This window comes from Ptiloglossa arizonensis, chromosome 9 (assembly GCF_051014685.1).
Source record: "Ptiloglossa arizonensis isolate GNS036 chromosome 9, iyPtiAriz1_principal, whole genome shotgun sequence".
Taxonomy (NCBI): domain Eukaryota; kingdom Metazoa; phylum Arthropoda; class Insecta; order Hymenoptera; family Colletidae; genus Ptiloglossa; species Ptiloglossa arizonensis.
Genome location: NC_135056.1, coordinates 19504595 through 19524928, shown reverse-complemented (window position 1 = coordinate 19524928; position 20334 = coordinate 19504595). Strand labels below are relative to the sequence as shown.

Here is a 20334-nt window from a genome sequence, read left to right as displayed (position 1 = left end):
CGCGTGGTCGATTCAACGATCCGTTACGGTCACACGGTATACGGTACTGGCTTCTTCGCCCCAGGTTTACGACACCTGGTAACGGTGCAAGATGTTTTCCCAAGAAGTGGCCACGCTGCCCCAAACCCAATTAGGCTATTAGCACCAGTAGCCGTGTTTCCGTATCCCACGCGCGCGTTCGCGCACACGGCTGGGAGACGCGTGCCCGATTCCTTTCGTTTCGAATTAACCCGACACGTATCGACTCTTCCGGTCCCGTGAATTTCGAGATAACGCGAAATACAGATCCCGGTGCCACGCCGCGATATCCACGGGTACGTGCATCACCTGCTCGCGTGCATTACGAAACGCAGGCGTGATCGATGCACCAGCCTTCGGCTCTGATTCCGATTGACCGATCACGGTGCGTCTAGACTGCTCCTGGCGCAACCATCCATCAGACACGGTGCGTTGAAAAACGCTTATAGGTAAACGGAAACACCGATCCCCGATCGCGTCGGTACACGTACACGCGTACAACGAGTACCTAGAATTCCGTTGGAAAATCTTACCGCAAATGTGGACTTTTTCTGCCCGTAATTGTTTTTGCGATGCTTTCTTCGAACCCCGATGCGCACGAGCGACTTTTCGACGCACGATCGTACGTCTCTTCTTGCATCCACGGGTGAAAACAACGGAGACAGACGCGTGATCGTGCACCGGAAAAATCACTCGTGTGCAATGGGGCTAAAAGACTGCCTTTCGTATGCAAATCGATATTCCTAAACAACCGAACGTGAACAACATACTAAACCAGTTTCCAGATATTTCCGATTGTACTTAATTCGGACTCTCGGGAACGGTGAAACGTAAGGTCGAACGAGGACGTTTGTACGTTCTAAACGAGTTAACATCTTTTCCTAAAAATTCACGAAAACGTTGCACGGAACATTTAAATCAGCCACTGTCTTATTTACAGGGGAACAAAAAATTACTAAAAATCTACACTGTTTCAGAGCGAACTCGACGATACAACGTTCCACGGCCGCGAAGAAGATACCTTCCTCTAAAAGTTTCACCGGAATCCCTCTTTGACCTCTTTATTCGATTTCGTCCAACGACCGTACTCGCCCGTGTTGTTCCGCGTTCGCTGTCTCGCGGCACGGATCGCACGAAGGCGTATTTCGTACGCGGTGTGACGCAACGCGAAAAATGTACGCGCGAAACGAGCGAGTGCGCGAGCGCAGTGCGCGGCGAATTAGCCAGCTTCTAACGAGAGAGGCGCAGCAATTTGTTGCGCGTTCCACGCAAATAGCTGCGCGAATAGGTCAACCGTGTAACGCGATCGGCGACCCGCCGCGCCGCGCAGTGCGCGCTCGGTAGGTTAATGCTTCGTAAAAATGATTTATTATCGAAAACTCGTCGAAGGCCGTTTCAAGATTTCCCTCCTAGCCGTGCATTCGTTCTCCGTGGCACCGGTCGGCAAACCGTTCACGTGAGAGAAACGTTGGTTGCGCAATTGTAATTAAAGCGTGGATCAAACGCGAGACTCGGCCACCGTACGAACGCACGTTTGTTCCCGGATAAATAACGCCAATGGTATTTCGTTCCGCCCTACGTACCGGGTGGTGTTACCGAAACCATGGGATCGATACATCGGAGAGACACGTGCCGGGATACGAGACCAAACGTTCCAAGGTACCAGTGGCTAGGTGAGTTAATTATTTTCTTCGTTTTACCTCGTCCCGATACTCGAGGGAGATGCTTCCCGACGTCGTTCGCGTGCTTCGGTTCGCGAATAAATTATCCGAGAAAGAAATTCGCGGATAAACAACACGAATGGTATTTCCGGCTCCGTGGGTCGTTGTTTTTCGAAAGATCGAGCACGCGTTCCGTACAGAATGGAAATTCCTAGGTATTCGAGGGTATCGGAATTCTCGACGCTGTCCACGTGCTTGATTTTACGCGTTCGAATAAATTACGCGACGTAGATGCTCGCGAGGCGAAAAGGTCAACGTCAACGGATCTCCAATTAAATTTCCACGATCCGTAACTTTGTCTTCGATTGACGCGAAGTCCGAGCCGCGGTCGCTCTTTGCACCGGAAAAAAGAAACGTTTCTCGTCTAAAGAAATCACGAGGAACGATCGTAAAAGTGGAAGAATTGGAATTTAAATAACATTTTTCTGTACAAATTGCGTAGGTCGTATTCGCGGTTTCCGCGTCGACTCGTCCTTCCTCGTTTCTCATTGCGCGTACAGGGGGGTTTGGTCGGAGGAACGACCCAGTAAACGGATTACGGGTCTACCGGAGTATAGGGTGGTTTTACGAACTGCGACGAATTATGAATAACGAAGGGAACGCCCGATAATCGACGTAACCGAAGAACTTTGCCGGTTCTAGCGCGGTGTCTCGAAGGGGAGCAAAAATTGCTTCGTGGAAAAGAGTCCGTCGCGAGAAAAGAAAAAAAAAAAGAAACACCCGTTTGTTCGAAAAGAATGTTAATTATCATCGACGAAACATTCTTTCTCGTCGATCGTTCTCAATAACGTATGCCCGAATTTGAATCGCGGATCCGTTTTCGTTGGTCCGGTACGTCGAAAAATGCATCGCGGTGTCGTCCTTCTCGGGACAGCGAAATCCGTGGCACGAGAGTGCTGTAATAATTGCATAATGCATCCCGGTAGCCTTTCCCGGTCGGTCTGGCTCGTTCCAATGGTAAAAACTCGTTTAATGCGGCTCGCACGACCCACGGATACACGGTTTCTAATATTCAATTATATACCGCGCGCGGCCGGTGATTACGCCTCGGAACGCGCGTAGTACACGCTCGCTGGCTACAAGGTAATAACAATCGACCCGGCGTGCATCGACGCGACTCGACGCGACTCGACGCGACGCGACGCGAGCCTCGTCACGTCGACAATCGTTTCTGCGTTTCGGCGTATAGCCAGTTATGCAAATCTAATTAACGCCCGGATCGAGTCGACGGGCAGCAACGAATCGCTGGGAGTCGAGGAACGCCCGCCCGATCGATCGATCCGGCCACTTTTAACCGTCGATCGAGCTATCGATCGCGGCTCCAACCAACGTCTCGCCCGTTCCCGGTTAAACGGTGAACACACCCACCGTGACGCGGTTATCCGGGGATTGTTAATTACCGCGACGCTCGCAACCGCGGCCACGGTGCTATTTCGCGGAAAAGACGGTCGTCCGTGTCGACCTTTCGCCCGACGGACGCCAACTCCGAGACTCCGTTAACGCAACCGGAAAAACTAAAGTTACACGCGGGAATCCTTCGACGCGAGTAACGACGCGCAGGACGACCGTGAGCGGTGACACGCCTTCGGTAGGAATACACGGTATAGGCGAGGAGGGAAGAACGAATGAATTTTAAGAACGCGCGCGAGTATCCGAACGATCGACGACACCTGAGCTCCGTTCGAAAATACGGTTCGAGGATCGAGAGAGTTCGAAGAAACGGAGTCGAGGAGCAATCGGAGGGAGAGGTCAAGATACACTTGTAATCGGGGTCTCTAACTTTGTGGAATTCACCCGGAAGGAGCTCGTTCTTGCGGAGAATCGATTTAGCCTCCGCTACCGTGGAAAATTATATCGTCGTAGTGTCAGAATTCAGAAGAATGGAATTCTCAGATACTCGAACGAGTCTCGGATCGAGGTTCTCGCGAGTTGAACGTTTGTACGCGGAAGGAGCGCTCGTTCACAACCGACGAGTCTCCGTAAGCGGAAAATCGAGACGAGGAGTTACGGTGGTTTTGGTGCGAGGCGGTGGTCGGTGTTTCGACGGGCGTGCAATTTGCGATCTCGCGAAATCCGCAGGGGCGGGCGACGGAACGTTTCGCACAAAAGGAAAAGGCAGCTGCACTTTTCTCGGCCCGGTGCTGAAAAGCGCGGAGAACAATGCCTCGTGAATTGCCGCGCGACAATGCGCGCAACACAGAATGGAGGCCCTCCTTCCTTGTTAACCGCGTTACGTGTACTTTCGAGCGTTTCCGCGCGGCACTTATCGAACGTTAGCTACCCCGAGAGATAGAAGGTAAGAAGGAAGGCGAACGGTGACCGTCGCCGGGGACAAATATTTGTCCAGAGGGTCCCGTCACCTTGCACGTCTACGAACGTCTTTCTCTACTCGAGCTCCTCCCTCGGGGTAGACGCCATAAATTAAGCGCGGTTTTCCGCGATAAGGAAACTTTCCTTGTCGAAGGCGCGAAAGAAAAACGCCGGCTGCTTTTCGATGAAAGCGCTGGAACAATGCCCAGGGTAAACACGAGAGGACGCGCGAGGTCTCGACGCGAACGTCTACTCCCTCTCGGCAAACGACTAAGGGCGCGAGGGGATCCGAAAAGGGAATCCAAGGGGAGACCAAGGACGGAGGAAAACGAGTCGGTGTGCGTGTTTTAAACGCGTACGGTTTCCGTTATTGACCTAGGCCATGGTTTACGAACGAGCGCGAACTCGCAACCCGCGCGGCTCGAGTCGCTCCTCGAACCGGGCACGTGCGACGCCTTCGAACGATCGACCGACCGGATTAAGATTCGTTCGCGGAAGACGTCGCCGCGAACGACCAATCGGGGCAACGAGCCAGCTCGATGATTCCCTTCATCGTCTTTGTCGCGACGCGAAAAACGGAAAATCTGGAAAGTTTCTGCTTGATCCGACCCGTTTATCCGGACGAGAAATCGAACGTGAAAATTCCGTGCGTTTCATCGAGCGCACGCTATAGTTCGTAAGTCGCGGAACGCTCCGTAAACGCGAAACAAAAACGAAACCGAACAAACGAATTTTCTTTTCGAATTGATCGCGAGTTATTCCAAGGTAAAGGATGGAAAGTTTCTCGCGAAGCAACGCACGGAAAAGCTTGGCTGATTTTCGACGTAAATTTTCCGTAAATAGATTCCGGCGTAAAAACATCCGTGGTGAGAAATTGCTGGCGTAGAAGTAATTCTAGCGTAAAAAAAATTCTCGCGTAAAAGAAATTCTAGCGTAATAAATTACGTCGCTGTTGCAAATGAGAACGGTCGTTACGAGATATACGCGGAAGAACGGCGTCGTGGTCGAAAGAGTCGTGGCGTCGAATCCACGGTAGCGTCGATAAAAACAAAAGAGGACACCGATCACCGCGAAGCGGCCGCGTCGGGACAAAATTTCAAACATCGCCAATTTCTTTCACCTTGGCTCCGCGTCCTCGAACTTTCGAGCGAGAGTGTACGCTCTGTCGTTCGCGTGTTCCGTTAACCGGGATGTTGCTTCGTTTAGAAGCATTAGAAGCACAAATCCTCTCGGAATTTCCTTCGAGTTCTTCGATCGACGATCGATCCGTACGAAAATTCTCCCTCCGCGGAGATTCGTCGATCCCGTGCAAATCCTCGACGCGGTATTTTCACCGCCGATAAGATTGGAATTGCGCGAGGAGGTCGCGTGACCCCGAACTCGCGACGTTCCCGTAAATACGAAAACACCGACGTCGTCGTCGGTTTCGCGAGGCTATTTCCATCGGCATTCCTTTCCGTTGAATTTCGCGTCGAACGCGCTCGCAATCTGCCGTGAAAGCCGCGGAAGCGAGCGATCGCGGCGCGCTTCTCTCGACGCTCGGTCGAAGGAAATCGCCTTCGCCTCGCCTTAAAAAGCGCGATAATATCGAGGAGACAACCGCGCACGCGCGCGCGCGCTCAGCCTTTGTTCACCGTGAAACCAGTTTCTTAACGCGAGACAGCGAATTTCGTCGTGAAATCGATTAGTCGGTGAAACGCGGACCTTTGGTACCTGGAAGCGATTCTCGATCGTAAACGACGTCGCGATACGCGCCTCCTCGAAACAAATTCACCGAGCTCTCCACGGGGAAGGTGTCGCGGAATTTTTACGCTCGGAAGAGCAACTTCTCCGTTGCGGAATACACCGTTGCTTCGTTCCGTGAAATTCGAGCTTCGAGCGTTCCATCGTGCGCGCAAAGTCTACGGGCCGAAAACCTACCGAACGCGGGGACCTCGATTCTTTCACCGTAAGATGCAACGAGAGGACCGAGGAAACACCGGAGCACTCGTTGCAACAGTTTTAATTACCGAGAAACATACTCTGGAGAGCGAGTTCCCGTTAGGAAGGTACCGAGATTAACGGGGCGATTCGTCGGTCTCTCGAGGCGAGGATTTCGGCCGTGTTTTCGCCCGCGAATAAAAGATCTCGCGTTCGACCAGCCACTCGTTGCGATTTTTCCACCGACACGACCGAATTCCCCGAAACGATCCAGCCTTGCGAGACGCGGTCACGTGTGAACCGGGTTTCGCGAACTCCTCGTCACGCTCGACGGATTCTCCACGAAAGAGAAAGAAACGCGAAGGAAACTAGACAAGTTGCGAATCGACGTCTCGTTACACGGTAACGACAACGTTCCTGGAACGCGGAACGTTGAAATTTCCTACCGTTCCCCGCCTCGGTGCATCGTTGTTCCCCGGGTACACGTATTTTCGGCCTGTTGCGCGAAACCGGTTGCATCGCGTGCAACGCGTAACACCGTTTTCTTCCGAGTCGGAAAAACGAAATCGAAAAAGGTGCCCCCGGTGGATCGTTCTCGCGAATTCGACGCGTATCGGGAGCGCGCGGTGATTCGTTCGCGCGGCAACAATCTGAACAATGCCACACGTACCTAAATCGGGTTGCCCGTAGTCGGCGAGCATCGCGACGACCATTCTGAGCACTCACGATCCAGCCTCGACGAACTGTTTCACACCAAACGTTCGTTCGATTAACGTGGAAAACGAGTAACCATCGATCGGGTTCGGTCTCGATCGTCGACGGAAAGAGGAGAACGAAATATCTCGGCCCGCTCGAGAGGAGCAACCGGTCGACCGAAAAAGGCAACCGGGACGAATCGAATATGAAAGTTAAACGCTTCCGATGCTCACGGGTGAATCATCCGCTTAGAATAACGTGTAGGCACGTATTGTCGTTGGAACTCCCCGATTCTCGCTCGAACTTTCTTCGTTTCCGCGATCGAACCGGGAGAAACGACGCGCACTAGGAGACCCGACGTTGCGACAAGCCTTCGATTACCGTTGAATTCGAGCGGACTCGACGATTCTCCTCTTCTCGACGTCGACGAGGACCAATGCGCAAATTGAACGCGCGGCGTACCGAAACACGACTTTCTCGCGTTCTCGTATCGCTCTCTCTCTCTCTCTCTCTTTCTCTCCCTCTAACTATCTCTCTCGCGTGTCCCGAGAATGCGAGAGCCGGAATTCCGTCGACTCGCGTCCTTGACTTTCGCGTGGAAGACGCGTAACTGGCCCGTCCCGCTCGTCCAGAATCGCGATGAACGAGATTCGTTCTACGACTGCGTGAAGCCGAGTGCTGTGCCTCCACGATGAATCAACCCCCTTCTCTCCTCGAGTCGATGCACCGCGCCGCCGGACCCCCCACCCCCACCCTCCCTTTCTCCCTTTACCTTCGCGAGCCTTTCTCCGCCCTCGCGGCGGTCGCGACTCTCGACCCTAAAGGACCGCGCGCGGTGCACGTTGCACGTTGCGCGTTGCACTCGCCGCGCCACGGTGCGTCTCGAGTCGTTCCGTGGTAAATCTTCGTTCGCGAAATCGAGCATCATTTTCGAGACGAGATTCCAGCCGTGCTGGGTGATTCGCGAGCGCGCGTACCACAGCCCGATTGAAAAACGCGCGAACGAAACGAGTGTCGTTCACGACCGATTTAGAGCGCTCTTTAACGTCCGAAACGCAACCTCGAATGTTTACAATTCGCGCGACCGGGGATCATCCGTATAAATAGAGAAACGGGTGAGTCAACCTAGACCGCGTCTTTCGTTTGTTTCAAATTTAATTTATTACGCAATATCGTTTCCACGCGCGCTGGGACACCGGTAACGATTCCTCGGCTCCGTCACGCTCGGTTTCCCTCCCACCCGAAACGTTTTACGTTCGTTTACCGGTCCCCGTGTACAGTATTCCGGTCTCACCGTAACGCCCGTGCACGTACAACGCGCGCGGGTAATTGAATTTTTACGGTGCCCCGGGCTCGATTTTTCTTTTTTTTTTTTTCAACCGCTCCCGGAGGCTACGGAGTTTTTTATCGCGGCCGATCGCGTCGAAGCGGATCGATCGATCGACCGTGGCGATTTTTAGGCGGCGCGTATTTTTTATCGCGGAGCGCTCTCTGTCCCGGCGAGAAACGGGACGGATCGAATGACTATCGATTTTTTGGAGGACGCAGACGTCGAAGACGGTGGTGTAATTTAGGACGATGTTGCGCGCGGAATTCGTATCTGGTCGGCCGTGCATCGAACTTGCAGCGTCCGGGAGGGAGGAGGAGGAGGAGGAAGAGAAGGAGGGACGAAGGGTGCGCCAGAAGGTAGGAAGGTTGCGTTCCCGAAGATTCGGTCCTCTTTTTTCGGTCCACGGGCCGGGACGTCGTGTGACGACACCGCGCGGGCATCGTGCCAACGCTTGTCGAGCAATGCGTCAGGAACGCGCGCAGGAAGCGCGTAAAACTCGACGAATTCCTATTTCCGAGACGCGCGACACCGCGAAACTCTCTCGCCGACGTGAAATCGCTCGATCGTTCTCCGCGAACGGAACCGTGTCCCCGATGAGCACGAATCGATCGCCACCGTGCGACAAATCGATGGAAACTAATTCCAAAGACGACACGATCGAACCGTAACGACTATAATTATCGCGCGTCTAGCAGCTTGTTCGATTCACCGACGCACAACCGGTATTCGGCTTTCCCTAAATATAACTCGCGCAACGCGAGCATCGTCACCGGTGCGAAAAATACGAGCCACGTAAACGTAATCGAAATTACGGAATTCCAGAGTTACGATCGAATATCTCCTCCATCGAGGTGAACGAGCCCGATTCCCGATCGAACGCGGGTGCATCGTACTTCGTACAGGTACCCGCGTTTCGTTCTTGATCGTCGCTGGAAACGTTGAACGTTTCTTTCCTCGCGAACTCGCGATTTCGTACACTCGGTCGTGGCCCAGTGTGCGATATACACGGTGTCCCGAGTGTACGATTACTTTCTTTCGTATATACTTCAGCACGGTATCGCGCACGAGACGGTGCAACGATTGCATTCGAATTGAAACGCGTTATCGACGCTCCGAGTCGTCCCGATGCAACGGTCCACTGCAACGGTCCGCTGCAACCGGAGCGCGCACCGAAATTCGACGAAGTGGCGAATACCGGAGACAGGATGTCGCGTTCTACGATACAACGAAGAGAGCTGGTTCAGCTCGGACGGGGCCCGGTCGACTTTCACGGGGCCCTGCTCGCAAAACGGTTTCGTACCTCGGGAAAAAACGGACGACGAGCGTGGACCGGTGGCGTAGAAATCGGCGTGGTCCCTGCGTGCAACGAGCACGCCGGTCGCGGCGTCGGCGCGTTTAACGCTCGCGACGTGCGAAAACGTGGCCATAAGTTTCGAGAGAGAAAGACAGGGAGACGGATAGAGGCTCGCGAGCGGACTTTCCTCCGGCGATTTCTAAGCGAGCGCCGCGCGAGAGATCGCATCCATCCACACCGCATACCGCGTGATCCACGTGCGTTACCGTGGAAGGAAAGTTCCGGTTAGTCACGTACACCCGGTGTGTGACGCATGCGCCAATTTAAGCCCTAATAAATCGTGCGAACGGACAAGCGCGGCCTCGCTTCGCTCGTATCCAAGAGCGTGCCGGCTTCTTTCCAGACTTTTTTCACGCGAGATCGTCGCGATCCCGCGCGAATAATTATCTTATCTGACGAACGACTACGGGGCGAGCGAAATTGGAATTCGACGAACCGTTGCGCCTTGTCGCGAGAAATCCGACACCAAGGATTAGCGATTTCGCGCCGAGACGAACCGACTTTCGATCGTTCGCACCGAGCAAACTTTGGACCTCTTTCGCGCGGTTGTTTCGGGTTGGATCGGTATCCGATGCGAATTCAGAGGTCGAAAATAACTTAGACACTGACAATTCAGAATCGTCGTTGCGGTAAGTTTCGATAGGGGACCCATTCTCCGCATCCGGCGACCGGGTACGCTTCTCCGTACGTGTTGCGTTTTCGTTGAATCGCCACTGTCGGAATTTTCTACGCGAGACGATGAACAATTTTGCGCGCGATCGTGATAAATATATCGAGTACTCTCCTCGTCGAATCACAGACTGCCGCGCGAATTGTACCAATTTGTTTCCCTAGCCCTGGTACACCGACATTCCTCTCGCGTGGAAAAAACGCTAGTTAGCACGGAAGGATTTTTATCGTTTCGCGTACCATCGAAATTCTTCGCGAAGGGGCACCGAAGCAAGCCCTCTCGAAATCGCCGCGTGCGAAAATGTGAACAAGCGTCGAGAGCGATTTTTACTCGTCCCGGTCGGAAAGATAACGCGTGATGATCGAAAAAGTTTCCGCGTTAGCGACGAGTGTACTCGTTCTTCGAGAAAAATCGTCCCGATTCGAGAAAGAGTCGAGAAAACGCGCAAAATCGAACTCGCGGAATCTATTCCGCGGTATCCATCCCGACACACGTATCGTGACGTAGGTATCGAGATGTTCGAACGCCGGGAACACGGGACCGTTTACGTCAAATGTCCTGCGATAAACGTCGCGCGGAACAGTTGCTAAATGGCTATGTACGCCAACTGAGCGTAACTCCGGACATCTTTACTTAGAGCCTGATATCGGTTGAGAAATATTTGTTCGAAGATTGCCGCAAGGTCGTTCCGTAACGACGGTTACCGTTTCCGACGAATCGGCCATCAGGCATCGAGCGGTGTAACGCTCCGACCTCGTCGAAATTCACGAACTTGGACGAAATTTCTACGAACCGTCCGCCAACTTTTCGTTTCGCGATAACGCGTTAACGGAGGTAAATAAAAGGCAAATTTATTCCCGTGTATTTGCATTATTACAATCGCTACGGCCACGAATATTCATACGTGTTGTATACCCTAACCGCGAATTGTTTCTGGCTCACGATTCGGGCAATGGTGGTGTTCGTCCGAGAATTCGAGCCAAGGAAACCACGCGCGACTTCGTGTTTCGACGAACGAACCGGTGCGTAAACATCGTTCTCGATCGACTTACGATCGTACGAACGATCAACGATGTCCTCTTAACCGTTCGAACCGGCCACTTCCAAAGTGGACTTCGTTTGTACATTGTCGGCTTTTCTAATCGATAGCGCGATAAAGCGTATCGGGATGTATCCGCGTAGAAACCGACGAGTTCCCAAGCGCGCGTTACAAACGTCGATGGAAGATCGATCGAAAAAAATCGCTCCTCGTCGCGGGCCCGATTCCGCGCGGAACCGGTCCGCGAGGCGTTTCAACCACGGAATCGAGGACGAACGAAGGATGACCGTTTAAACGTTACGATCGAACTTTGTCGTCGGATCGATACTAGTAGGCTTTTTCGAGCACTGGTAACGCGCCGTCTGCGAAAAAAGAAACCGTTTACGTCCGTGGAACGTAAACACGTCGAGTTTTTCTACAATGATATCGAAATATGAAATCTCGATCGGTTCGATGGCATTACGAATCGAATGATCGATTCGCGGTAAACGAGTTCATTTAATAGACGAAGAGGAGACGTAAGGCGATGGAGCGTTGAAAATTCCCGCGAAAACGTGTAAATGAAGAACTATCGGGAGAGAGTCGAACGTGTAGCTTCGTACCCGAGAGAGTATGCAAATGTTTCGGTACAGATTATTAACTCGGTGCGCATAACGGGGCAAGTACGAAGGATGCATCCATAAACGAAGCTCGTCACACGACGTAAACGCGAGAACGGCCGATAAACGAAGAAACGACGAAACGATCCGCAAAGACGCGCGCGACTTACCTTTCCGTCGTTTTTGAAAATGGCTCCTCTACGGCTCGCCCGTAACGATCATCGTCGCGATCGTCCAGAGGGAGTTTCGCTTTTTTTTCTCGCCACGGTGAGAAGATCTTCCGCGAACGCGGTCGCCGCCGAGACAGGAAACGGCGGATGATCGAAAACACGGTCGGTCGATGATTACGTAACGGTGTTAAAATAATTAGTGCGTATTACACGGTGCAACGTTGCAGTGATAATTAGCGGTCACCTCGCGGAATCGAGCCGGAACGAGATCCTCTGGTTTTCGATCGCGGATCATTTTTCAACGAGCATCGTTGCTCGAATCGAGCCCAGTTCGAGATCGAAAATTTTCCGAATCGCCGATCGAAGGGAATTCAACGTCTCGGTTCGGCGCATTTTGTCCATCGCCGATTACGAAATCGAGGACATCGTCGAACGACGATTGAAAAACGTTACTCGCCGTTATCGTCGATAAAACCGAATCGTTTTGCATCGTTCACGAGGAATCGGCGGGTCTCTATCGTGTTTTCGTTATCGCCGGAAGCGAACCTTTAGTCCCGCTTATTGTCTTCGCGATAAAATCCTTGTATCGCGAGTTTGAAAAATGTATATTTCCATACGGTATCGTTGCACGTAGAAGCGCGGTTAGGCCAAGTTTCGACGTGTATTTACCCAGCGAAGAGAAGAGAACCGGTCGGGAATTACGAGATCGATTCATCTATACTGAACTATGCATGTGGAACTACGCCGCGCGTCTCCGCGGACTGGCGCTTATCAATAGAACGGGACGATTCGTTAAACGACGAGTTAGAGCTAGAAGGCTTCCCTTTGCCGATTCAATGTCGCGCAAATGCCGGCCAATTTAAAACGTTCCGCACCGTTTCCTGTTTACGACAACCCCAACGCGAACCTGTCGAACGAGGAACCAACAAAGGGCCCACGAGGGCGCCTGCTCTTCAATTCGCCTCGTCCCGTTCGACGAATCGATTGTTTTTTTTTTTTTTGTTTTTTTTTCTCGCGCGAGCATCAACGGCCACGTGTTCCCCCCACGTGTGCGGAAATCGCGCGAGACGGTTCCTCGTCCACGCGAACCGAACGCGCAGAGGCGTTCGCCGCACGGGGTGCACCGATCGATCGATCGATCGAATCGCGAACGTTCGACGCAATAAGAACGCTTACGTGGCGCGAACACGAGATAGAGGAAAACACGCTGAATAAAAGGAAAAAGAAAAGAAAAAAGAAGAAAAACTCGTTCGCATCGTCTAGACGAGAGCGCAGCTTCCGACCGCGCCAAAACAATAATCTACCGTTATCGAACGCGGTTCTATGCCACCGCGAATAAATATGCAACCTACTTAAAGTATCCCCGTCATCTGTTGCAAACGCGCTCGAGTGCTCGACCGTGATCTTTACAAGCGCGAGAACGAAACACCGGGTTTTCGATACACCCGTACGCTAAGCGTTTGGTCGCGGAGCGGAGCGGATCGGAGCGGAGTTTCTGTCCGCGTTTCGCCGTGTCAAATATTAAAGCGAAATATACGAGCCGTTACGGCGCGCGCGGTGTTCTTGTTATTACCGGCGCGTACACGGCGCGTAGATGGGACAGCAAATAGAGCAGATCGACGTGGAATATCTATCGCGGCTTCGTTTATCGATGCCACGTCGCGGGGGAACGTCACGTTTACATTGTAATATACAATGCCTACGTACCGCCCGTGCTCGTTACGTACGCGCGATACCAACGGATCTCGTTCGGATTAATTCACGCGATTATTCGGCTACGTGTTTCTTCTCGCGTCGGTATCGCGACTCGAGCGTTGGGATTCTCTCTTTCGCGGAACGATCGTTTTTTCGACGATCGAACCGTTCCCGTGGACCAACGACAAAAACGTTGATGACACTCGCGGCGAATTGCTGTCTGCGATTCGGAGAAGAAAAAAAAGATCCTCCAGACGGTAGATCTTTGGTCGCGAGCGGAGAAAAAAGAACTAGTTTGCATAGCGGTTAATAACAAGGCTATTGGCAAAATCGAGAGCAGAATCGAATCGTAAAACCCAACGACCTTATTCTCCAAGTGTGCGCGAAATGTCCGCGCGTTACGCCGACTTTCCTACGCGAACGCGTGATTCGCAGTGGACGATTACTCTGTGCGCGTAACGTTATGGAAACGAGTTGTTTTTTTCTTTTTTTTCTCCGTTTACAGTCCCCCGGTTACAGACGCGGCCGAATTCGGATACAATCGAAGACACGTGCACTCGCGGACGAGCAGAAATGGCCGACTTCCTTCCGTTAAAATTCGTCCGAGCGTGTCTAATACCAACTGGCGGCTACGATCGCGAAATACGCACCGAGCGGACAATTCGAATCGCTCGAGTACCAAAGAACCGAGAGGAAGAAACGTTCCTTTCGAGTGTTTCAACGGAACTTGTACGCGCGTTGTGTTTATTCGAAAGTCGACGATAAACGTACAGATAAAGAAATGCAAACTTTATCAAAAAAAGAAAACAAACAACCCTCTTTACGAACACGTGTTGGGTTACTTCTGGTAAGGTAGTTACCAGTTGGATCTTTAAAACGTTCGTTCGTGAAAGGTTAATAATCGGCTAATTTTCTATCTGATTGTCAACCGTCCAGACCGGAAGTTTGCGTAATTTGGAGTCACAATAACGTAAACGCGTAGGCGGTTCAAAGGTGAAGTGGTACACTCGAGAGTAAAGGATATCGACGATAGGTTTATCGTCGCCCGCCATTGCAAAATGATTACAGATATCGCGATATACGCACCGATGCGAAATACAGCCGTTGCTGCGAACGGGCCGATTACGAGCGAGTGTCGTATCGTACGAAGAAGAGGAAAATTTAAGCGACGCCACGTGGTGGGGTAGGAAAATTAGAGTAAATCGAGGGAAAAGCGGCGTTCGCGTAACGACGACAATTACCGAATCGAGTGGCCACGTGTGCCGCACGTTGCACGCCGATCGAGAAACATCGACGTTTCGCGTAAAATCGCTCCCGTCGCAGTGCACGTGAAATATCGCAAAACTGGGAGCTGCTCCTTGCTCGTTCCCGAATGGATTAAACGGATATCGAGGGGAAAAAAAAAAACGTCGAGAAGAATCCAAGTAGCAGTCACGCGATGTCAGGGCGCGCCTCGACTTACAATTTCGCGCCGAAATGAATTGCCCGATGGCCCGGATCGTGCCCCCAGCGGCTACCGATCGCATTAAAATCGACCGGAGGCGTCCACGAGAAAATTCTAATAAAGACGTATGGGGAACTGGTTCGATGCGCAACGCGAGGTACGTGCACACCGTGTGCAGGACGCGTCGCATAATACGCGCGACGCATGTAACAGAGTTAATCGCATTATGGTGGCAGAGACGATCAGAAATCCCGATTGATCGGCCCGCGACGCTGATCGCGACGGATAATCGTCCTCAGCCTACATAATTTATCGATAAAATGACGCCGTTCTCGCGGAAAAAAAGGAATTACCATTAAACGATCACCGAAACGGTCCGGGTACACAGCGGTAGCCAGTAGATGGCCGCTGAAAGATAATCGCGTGTATCGAGCAAATGACTCGTCCGCTGATCTACATATAGTCGTGGAACGACAATATATTAAACGCGCACTGGCTCGTAAACGCGACGAGGGCCGCGGCAACCGAGAAGATCATGAACGTATCGTGTGACTCGCGCGGATACCGCGATTGTTTCGATTGTCTATAAACGTGGACGACGGAACCACGTGTTACCAAACATGTTAATTCCCTCGCGCACCAAAACAAAACCTACAACAACGTCGGGCGTGCGCGTAATTATCGTACTCTTATCGGAGACCCAGTTAGAAGCGGAGAAACGATGGAACGAAACACGTACGCAGTATCCGAACGCGGCGGGTCGATACGCGTAATTCCGAGGTACAAATTCCACGAGACGTGCGAGAGAAGAAGAAGAAGAAGAAAGAGGATGAGGATGAGGATGAGGAGAACGAGGAGGAGGAGGAGGAAGAGGAGGAGAAGAGAAAAAAGAAGATCGGATGGCGATCGATCGTCGTCGATATTTCCCTGACCGGCGGCGATCTATCGCGACACAACGCGTGCATTTATCGTCCGGTGAGTATCAACGGACACGTTGCACCTCTCCTCTGCAACATCGCTACGGTCCCCGTGGTCGACGACGTTCGAATGCCGCCGATCGGGAATCCGTGGGCAACACACGCGCGCGTAAGAGCTCTCGCGCACATACGGCGGCAACCGGAGCGTAGGTGTTAGACGAATCAGCCGGCAGTAAATTCGCGGTAAGAGATAACGGTAATCTCGAGCGAGGGATTACTTGAGCGACGGTGCGAATTGCAAGGCCGTCGGCGTATGACCTTAATGAGTAACGAGCATAGCGCTTAGGCGGACACACGAGGAGAACGAGGAGAACGAGGAGCACGGTGTGTTCTGTCTGCTGCTCGCACGTACCACACGCACGCTGCGCGAAGGGTGTCGTACAGCCGAACGTGTGCACGTAGCCCTGTCAAAAGGTGGCATGTTTGGCACTGGCCGCGACTGACGTCGCGTTGACAGGCGTGTCCCTGTCAGCGGGAGTCGGGTTAACCAGCCGCGAGCACCGTGGACGTTGCAAAAGACACGGAAAACGGGCCCGATTCGTTGGTATAATCGCGACGATTTTCGCGATCGTTCCTCCTAGACACCGTGCGTGCAGATGGCGTGATTTTTATGGCAATTATGGATCGCACCGGTTGTCCATCTACACCGACGCTCTCGCCGTGCATCGTGCCTCGATTTCGTACAGCAATCACGCGAAGTAAATCGAACAACCGCAATAAATACCTCGCTTTTCGACGAGCTCCGAAATCTCCTCCTTGTTGTCGGCCATCTTAGCACCAGTCACTGTTCACAATGCACGCTGGGTAAAAACAAACGAGCACCACCACGGCGCCACGATTGGTGGTTCAGCGCCACCTGTACGCCGAATTAGAAGTCAACCAACCGGTGACGTTATCAGGGACGTGTTGGCGTCTGAGACAATAAAGGCCCCGATAGGGACCGTTGAAATTAATCGTTTCAACCAACGAATGCAAACGGCATCAAATTCTTACTTGGACCATATTCGAAATTGCTATTCTTTCGCGCGAATCTAATCTCGCTGCTCGAACGACCCGAGTACCATTAATGGTGCGCATCGATACCTTTTAAGCGTTTATTTCTACGTATAACGCTGCAGAGAAAAGCTTTTATCGTACTCCTAAAATGAATACAATGTTCTTGAAAGTGGATCTCTTCGCAAAAGAATGTAATTATTTAAATTTCGTTTGACACACTTTCATTAAGCCGTTACTGCCACGAGTCACCAGTGCTTTGGCTACTCGTAGCGACTAGATTAAACGCAATTTTCGCGCATGCGCGTCAAAAATGGCGTCAGCGAAGTATTAAAATCTAATAAAAATGGGTTTTTTTATGGCCCCCTGTTCGAACGCTTGAAAAACTTATGTAAATGTGAGGAATATTGAATGTTGAATAAAGGGGCCCTAAAGGAAGAAAATTTGTAAAAATAATTTCTAAAACAGATTACACGAAACAAATCGCACAACGATCCTTTTACGTATCGTTCTATTAAATTTTACCGAACTAGAAATACTTATTCTTATTTTGCACAGAATGCGTTAAAGAATTCTGACATATATTTTTTACAAATAAAATTTCAATGTGAAATTCATCGTGTGAGCAACTCGCATTAAACTACGTTTATAACGCAACAGTCTTGCACGATCTACTCGTGCGTCGAAGACCAGCTAGACTTTCGCACCCATATCATAGGCTATGCACACTGTTGTTCTTGATTGCGCATGCGAAAATTGTGACCAATCTCGTCACTATACGACTACTACTTATTTCCGTTATATTGGCTTGTGGCGGCAGTCTTAGTTCAGTTTTCCGTAGAGTCGGGTGTAATTTTTAAAAAATGAGTGCCAGTGAAGTTGTGATTGTATCGGCTGTCAGGACCCCTATAGGTATAAGTTTATATACTACAAGAATAAATCTTTTAACGAACGAATGTTATTGAATTAGTTCTATAGTATATTATAATACTAATCCAGTTTAAATAACTTTGTGTAAATCATAAAATTTTCAACTTTCGATCGATCGTGTTTCGAATACAATAATAATATTATGGATTAAAAGAATCCTAAATTAATACATTTCAACTATTGCCCTTATTCTTGTCTCTAATGAATTAATAACTTCTTGTTTTCAAAATATACATATACATAGTCTTAAACATTACACACTTAACTATTAATCGTACTTTCTTTTACCCAATATTTCATTTGAAATTATAAAATTTTATTTCTATTATAAGTATATTATACTATTGTAATTATCTTTCTTAGAACACTGTATAAAATATATAATTAAACTTATAAATATTAAATAACGATTAAATATTTATATTTTACGTTAGTTACACAATGCGTTTCAATGTTTATAGGATCGTTTTGTGGATCCTTGTCGTCGATAAAAGCATCAGATTTAGGTAGTATCGTTATTAAAGAGAGTCTTGCAAGAGCTGGTCTTAAACCCACAGATGTTTCTGAAGTTATAGTGGGACAGGTAATTAAAAATTATAATTTAGTAATAAACAGGACAACGCATCTAAATGATTTAACATTAAAAAAAAATAAATAAAATATGGCCAACTTTTTTAAAAACATGTGCCTGCATTGCAAAAATTTTAATTGCCGAGGTATCGCATAATATGTATGTAAAATATGATAATATTCATGAATAATTCTATCAGAATACAAGTAATATAAACTTCGTGAAATATTTTTGTAATATACATTTAATTACAGGTATTAACCGCTGGTCAAGGACAAAATCCAGCAAGACAAGCAGCTATAACATCGGGCCTTCCTATAAATATCCCTGCCCATTTAATTAATATGCTATGTGGCTCTGGTTTAAAGTAAATATTAAATTTTCTATTTATAAAACAAGATAGCATATGGAAGAAACAATATTCGATTATTAATACATTATTATTGTACTTCAGATAAATTAAAATTCCACTATGTATCGATACATAGCCATATATAATTTCTCTAGTTTATATATTTTTCACAATACGAACTTACTTTTTAGAGCAGTTATGACTGGTTATGTATCGATAAAAACTGGAGAAAACCAAACTGTTGTAGCTTGTGGTCAGGAAAGCATGAGTCTTGCTGCACATGTGATGCACCTTAGGAGTGGTTTAAAATTAGGAGATTCTTGTCTAATAGATACTCTAATAAGCGACGGTTTAACAGATGCATTCCATGGAGTTCATATGGGAATAACAGGTATACAAAGAATCACGATTAATATAAATGCAAATTTCTACACACATTTATCGATATATATTGCAATTCTCGTAGCTGAAAATATTTCCAAGGATTTTAATATAAGTAGAGAAGAACAAGACGAGTTTGCAGCTAAATCTCAGCAAAAAGTGGAAGCTGCAGTTACCGCAGGCTACTTTAAGAAAGAAATTATCCCTGTAACAGTGTCTTCCAAAAAAGAGTCTATTATTGTGGACAAAGATGAGTTTCCTAAATTTGGGACAACTGTTGAAAAACTTCAGAGATTAAAACCTGCTTTTTTGAAAGTATGAATAATATATATTTTTTTTACAAATTAAAATATCCAATCGTACAATGATTATTAGAAATATTATTCATTGCTTAGACCGCTGGTACAGTAACTGCTGGTAATGCAGCTGGTATAAATGACGGAGCAGCAGCAGTAGTTCTCATGTCTGCAAAAGCTGCAGCTGAAAAAGGGCTACTTCCAATAGCTACAATTGTTGCAATGGCACAAGTTGGAGTAGAACCAAGAATTATGGGTATAGGTCCTGTTCCAGCAGTGGAGTTAGTGGTTAGTACATATTAATATTATTTTACTATTACATTCTACTAAAATAGAATAGTTTTCAATTTTTTAAGTATGTAATAAAATAAATTTGAATTTATATTTCAGTTGAAAAAAGCAGGATGGACCAAAGAAGAAGTAGATTTATATGAATTGAATGAAGCTTTTGCATCGCAAGCAATAGCGTGTGTTAAAACTCTTGGTTTAAATCCCACTAAAGTTAACATAAATGGAGGAGCTATTGCTTTAGGTCATCCAATTGGTGCATCTGGTAAGTAGAATAAAAGTAATATCTCAATATACTAATTTTGTCAATATACTATATTTAAATTTATGTGTTTCAGGTGCAAGAATTTTAGTAACTTTACTGTATTCCTTAGAAAGAACTGGTGGAAAAAAAGGTGTTGCAGCTTTATGTATTGGTGGTGGAATGGGAATTGCAATTGCTGTTCAAAGAAAATAATAAATACTTTGACCAATTAAGTCTATTTAGGTCTACTTAATAATTATTGTTACAAAACATATACAAAGCTGAAATTGTGTATATGATAACATATATATTTATAATAGTATTTACATTACTTTA

At 48.9% G+C, this 20334-nt stretch overlaps 2 protein-coding genes across 12 annotated transcripts in view; one reads left to right on the top strand and one right to left on the bottom strand.

The window, feature by feature from the left end:
- The window catches only part of LOC143151710 (uncharacterized), a 217353-nt gene extending 200607 nt beyond the window's left edge, over positions 1 to 16746 (bottom strand). For 2 of the 9 annotated variants that reach the window (XM_076321097.1, XM_076321103.1), the window contains exon 1: positions 16668 to 16742. In XM_076321097.1, the coding sequence (XP_076177212.1) occupies positions 16668 to 16713 (46 nt within the window). In that variant the 5' untranslated portion in view covers positions 16714 to 16742. Of the gene's footprint in view, positions 1 to 6639; positions 6720 to 16667 lie in introns of those variants that run through there. The other 7 variants (XM_076321102.1, XM_076321109.1, XM_076321108.1 and 4 more) reach the window with 6 other exon arrangements.
- Acat2 (Acetyl-CoA acetyltransferase 2) lies at positions 1551 to 20236 on the top strand. Of its 3 annotated transcripts, none has more exons than XM_076321115.1 (8): positions 1551 to 1691; positions 18328 to 18449; positions 18692 to 18804; positions 18981 to 19180; positions 19256 to 19485; positions 19566 to 19754; positions 19857 to 20019; positions 20093 to 20236. In XM_076321115.1, the coding sequence occupies exons 1-8, from the start codon at positions 1622 to 1624 to the stop codon at positions 20209 to 20211; spliced, it is 1206 nt and encodes a 401-aa protein (XP_076177230.1). In that variant the 5' UTR covers positions 1551 to 1621; the 3' UTR covers positions 20212 to 20236. The 3 variants fall into 3 exon arrangements, with proteins under 3 accessions (XP_076177230.1, XP_076177229.1, XP_076177231.1); XM_076321114.1 differs by lacking the exon at positions 1551 to 1691 and adding an exon at positions 15446 to 15941; XM_076321116.1 differs by lacking the exon at positions 1551 to 1691 and adding an exon at positions 17455 to 17848.
- Positions 20237 to 20334: the final 98 nt, after the last annotated feature.